Source organism: Zingiber officinale, chromosome 8B (assembly GCF_018446385.1).
Source record: "Zingiber officinale cultivar Zhangliang chromosome 8B, Zo_v1.1, whole genome shotgun sequence".
Lineage (NCBI taxonomy): Eukaryota > Viridiplantae > Streptophyta > Magnoliopsida > Zingiberales > Zingiberaceae > Zingiber > Zingiber officinale.
In genome coordinates, this window is record NC_056001.1 from 113,326,935 (window position 1) to 113,331,006 (window position 4,072).

Sequence of the window (4,072 nt, forward strand, 5' to 3'; positions counted from 1 at the left end):
ATTTTGTTATCTAACCTTTCTACCAAGTGTATAGGAGTTGACTGGTCTGAAGGACCTAACACCAGGCTGAAATCCAGCTAGATCTGCGGGACCCAATAGCTGGTGGGTAGTCGAGATAGGTCTGCGAGACCCGATATCTGGCGGAAAGTCCGGTTGAATCTGCGGGACCTGACAACCAACCGAAGTCCCGTTTGGTCTGCGGACCTGACAACTAGCAGGAAGACCTGGTGGGTCAGAGGCAAGTCAAGTGACTGCAAATGGTAAGTGAAGGTAAAACAACTAGAGGAGTGATCTAGTGAGGACGCATTCCTTGTTGAGGGAACTGTAGGCGTCGATCCAACTTAGGTCCATTTGAAAAACCTAAGTTGAGATCTTGACTAGGTCCTAGTCTTGTGAAGACAGGATCTAATTAATTCTCACATTTTATTATGTTGTGTTAACTCTATTTTACAGGGTAAAATATATTTTTCAATTGTCTAGACTAACATTTTCTTGCAGGAGGAGAAGCTGAAGAAAAGGGGTCCGGGTGCCCGGACTAGGCTCGCCTGGGCGGGCCGTGGGCGCCTAGGCGGTCTAGGTGCCGGGACTTGGTCTAGACACCCGGACCCGAAGAATTATCAATAAGTTGACGTGGAGCGCCTCGATTGGCCAAACCACGTGGTCCAGGCATCTAGAGGGGTTCCAGACGCTCGGAATGGACCTATTTAAAGACCTTTGACCATGAGCTTAAAAACGACAACAACTATGACTTTCTCTTCTACTTGGTGCTCTGAAAAAGCTCCTGCGACGTTGTGAAGTTCCTCCGACAACCGACGATCAAGATTCTTTTCTTTTGTTGTCAGTAACACTGTTTTATAGTTCTTGTACTTGAAATCTATAACTATTTCGAACTTTAGTGAATTGCCCAGGGCTCGCACTTGACGAGTGCGAGCCTTGGAGTAGGAATCATCGAAAACTCCGAACCAAGTAATTAGCATTGTTTTTCTTATTTCTATTTTTTGTTGCGTAACTTAATTTTTAAATCAAATTTTCGACGATCACTATTCACCCCCCTCTAGCGAATTTCCGATCCAACAAAATAGAGACGGATATAATATTCCATCGTCAATTAAATAGGTTAAATATTAATAATGGTAGAATTAATGATGAAATTTATATTTATTTTAGAGTATTCTGACAGTGAGTTCCCTAAATCCCACCGGCCTCTCTACCTGTAGCAGGGGCATCAGACCCGTGGGCTTGTGTCACAGGCACAACCCTTACGGTGAACTTGTTCCAGATGGTTGTCTAGCTAGGGCAAAAATTTTGCATCAACACATCGCTTTGTTCATACTTTATGGCAACAACAGTATATGACTGTATCACACACTGCTTCTCTTCCTCTTTGACTAGTGACCGTGATCAAATACCTTTTGAATGTCCTTCGACACCCGCACTAGCGCCATAGGTGGGACCCACGCTCAAGGACTTTGAGGTCCTCCTCGTGAACTTCTGATCACATTTTCCTACTGGAGCGGCATCGGCGACCTTTTGAATGTCCTTCGACACCCGCACTAGCGCCTTAGGTGGGACCCACGCTCAAGGACCTTGAGGTCCTCCTCGTCAACTTCTGATCACATTTTCCTACTGGAGCGGCATCGGCGATCGCCCTCTTTTATCGACGGTGAAATCTCTAATATTATGAGGTTCCATTGATAAAAATGAAAGATACCGTTCCTTATTCTGCGTAAAAATCACCCTTTCATTCTTAAATTCCCAAATCCGTCATTGACTGGATGCTTTCATTCAATTCCACATTTTATTTGTTCTATTAAATCAAAGCATAGTCATCCCAGCATCCATGGTGACAACACTCCATGGCTCATACGATGGATGGCCCAATGGCCTAGCTTGGTTAGTTTCAACCAGTAATATAATCTGCCAAATGACATTATATTAATTTGTTATATTTATTATACACATCAATCGCACTTTATCTCTTACAAATTATAGCACAATAAGAACTATTTAGCTTTACAAGAGACTTAATAATACTTCCTATTTACAAAAATATTGTCATTTACAATGAAACACTAGTAAGGCTAATTGCATTATTGCAATGACAAGGAGCAAACTAGTGACATGACCAAGGATTTAGAAAAGCATCGCATCTGTGATGCACATCTACATACCACGTATTTCATTTGTTGATATCGCGCTATCTCCTTGAAGACGCTCGAAATGTAGCAGTTTTGGATGTCGACCACCACCTCCTTGCAGAGCTTTCTGAAGAGCTTGACTACTTCCTTTTTACTCCCAAGCCTGTTGATGATGATGGCTTTCCGCTGGAGTAGTTCGACGTCTGCGACAGTTTCAGCGATGCAAGACAGGAACCAGACATAGGTCGAAATGGCATTGCAAATGGGGTTATTTTGGCACTGCTCAAATGCAATGAGGTTCCTAAAGAGAACGTTAGTGTCGTCGTCAATCTCGATCTGGGGGATCTCTAGAACCCCTTTCTTGAAGGTGATATCTAAGAAAGTAGTTGCCTTTTGTTTCCTCTTGATCTTTATTCTTGTCACCTCCAATTGAGTCACACTTGGGACCCGTCCCAACCTCAGGTCCTCAAGCACCGTTGGAGCAACAACATCAATACTTGTGATTAATGGCACAATATTACATGAATAAAGAAGATGGAGGATGTGGTGAATTGTTACATTATAAAGATTGAGTAATGTGTGCTCATTACCCATAAATCTACTGAAGAATTGACTTATCCATGATTTTAGCTTGCCGCATTTATCGGGGAATGCTTTGTCAAACAAAGCCTCAAGCAAAAAGAAGGGCAGTTGATTCTCCACTAGCAACATGTCTCGTGCCAATAATATCAAAATTCGTTGTCCGCTCCTAAAGATTGGGTCTTCTATAGCTTCCAATCCCTCATTCTTCCAAAACCACAAGATCATGATGACAAACACAGAGTCCAGCAACATCATCTCGACGAATTGTTCTTCGCACATGTCGATCGGTGCCTCTGAGTAAGTCCTTCGCACTTTGGTTTCATTTTCCTTGATAAGTATGAGATAGTTCCTCAGACTTTTTTCATGACCCTTTTCCAACAATTTGTTGAGCAAGAGCCGCTTGAGCTGATTCGTGGCTTGAAGGCGAGGCTGGTGATGGTGGTAAGGTCCGAGTGAGACAATCATCGGATCATAGGCACCAGGCTCGACATCTCGAAAAACATTCAAGACTTTAAAGATTGTTGGATTTTGATGCTTAACTCGCCTCGGAGCTTGGTAGATTGCATTATTTTCTAATTTTCTTTCCCATTTCGCATCTATGTTGATCGCAGAAGTACTATCTTTGTTCTTCATTAGCTATAACAAATAAGTGAAAAAACTTTAGATGTGGACAATAAACAAACAACTAAACGAGTTAACATAAAATTTAAATGGTAAAATTAAGATATAGAATGTAGATAAAACAATAATAATAATAACAGGAGGAAAGTAAGAAGAGAATGCATATACTACTTTCAAGGATTAATAAGACATACAACTCAAGTAGCTGCCTGGCGATATTCACATCTTCGTCCAACAATGGAGAGAAGGAAATTAAGATTTCACCAGCTATATATATATATGACAAATTGGTCAGGCCTAGCCTTCTGAGTAATTTACAAAATATTGCCAGGCAAAAAACATAAATTAGTTGCCTGAAAAGAGTGATTTGGATTAAGGGCGTCTCCATCAGTGATTTAGGTTTTGGCGTTTTTATGGTTCCCATCGAAAATAAAGAAGGAGACTAAGAAGCTGGGTTTAACTTTCCGAATTTAACTTTTTTTAATTTTGATCACACATAGAAAAGAGAAAGATAAAAAGTTAGAAAAAACTTTCTAACCTAATTCACATGTTGATGTTTTACCTCATATTTATCCCAATAACAATTTTTTAAAATGATATGTTCATTTATTTTATTTTATGTTTTATAACCAAGTACCGGATTCGCCTGATTAATCCTGGAGGCAAGTAGCCCTCCCCTAGTTTGCCCATTAGGTATATTGGAAATGCAGCTGATTTCCATAATCTTCGTC

At 40.8% G+C, this 4,072-nt stretch overlaps 1 protein-coding gene across 1 annotated transcript; it reads right to left on the minus strand.

The window, feature by feature from the left end:
- Nucleotides 1–1,965: 1,965 nt before the first annotated feature.
- On the minus strand, nt 1,966–3,652 carry LOC122016781 (UPF0481 protein At3g47200-like). The gene is made up of 2 exons (XM_042574180.1): nt 3,536–3,652; nt 1,966–3,356 (listed from the first exon to the last, which is right to left on the minus strand). The coding sequence occupies exon 2, from the start codon at nt 3,351–3,353 to the stop codon at nt 2,091–2,093; it is 1,263 nt and encodes a 420-aa protein (XP_042430114.1). The 5' UTR covers nt 3,354–3,356; nt 3,536–3,652; the 3' UTR covers nt 1,966–2,090.
- Between the last annotated feature and the right edge of the window lie 420 nt (nt 3,653–4,072).

Excerpts from the sequence above, each read along its gene's own strand:
- LOC122016781 (XM_042574180.1), bottom strand. The coding sequence starts at position 3,353 with ATGAAGAACAAAGATAGTACTTCTGCGATCAACATAGATGCGAAATGG.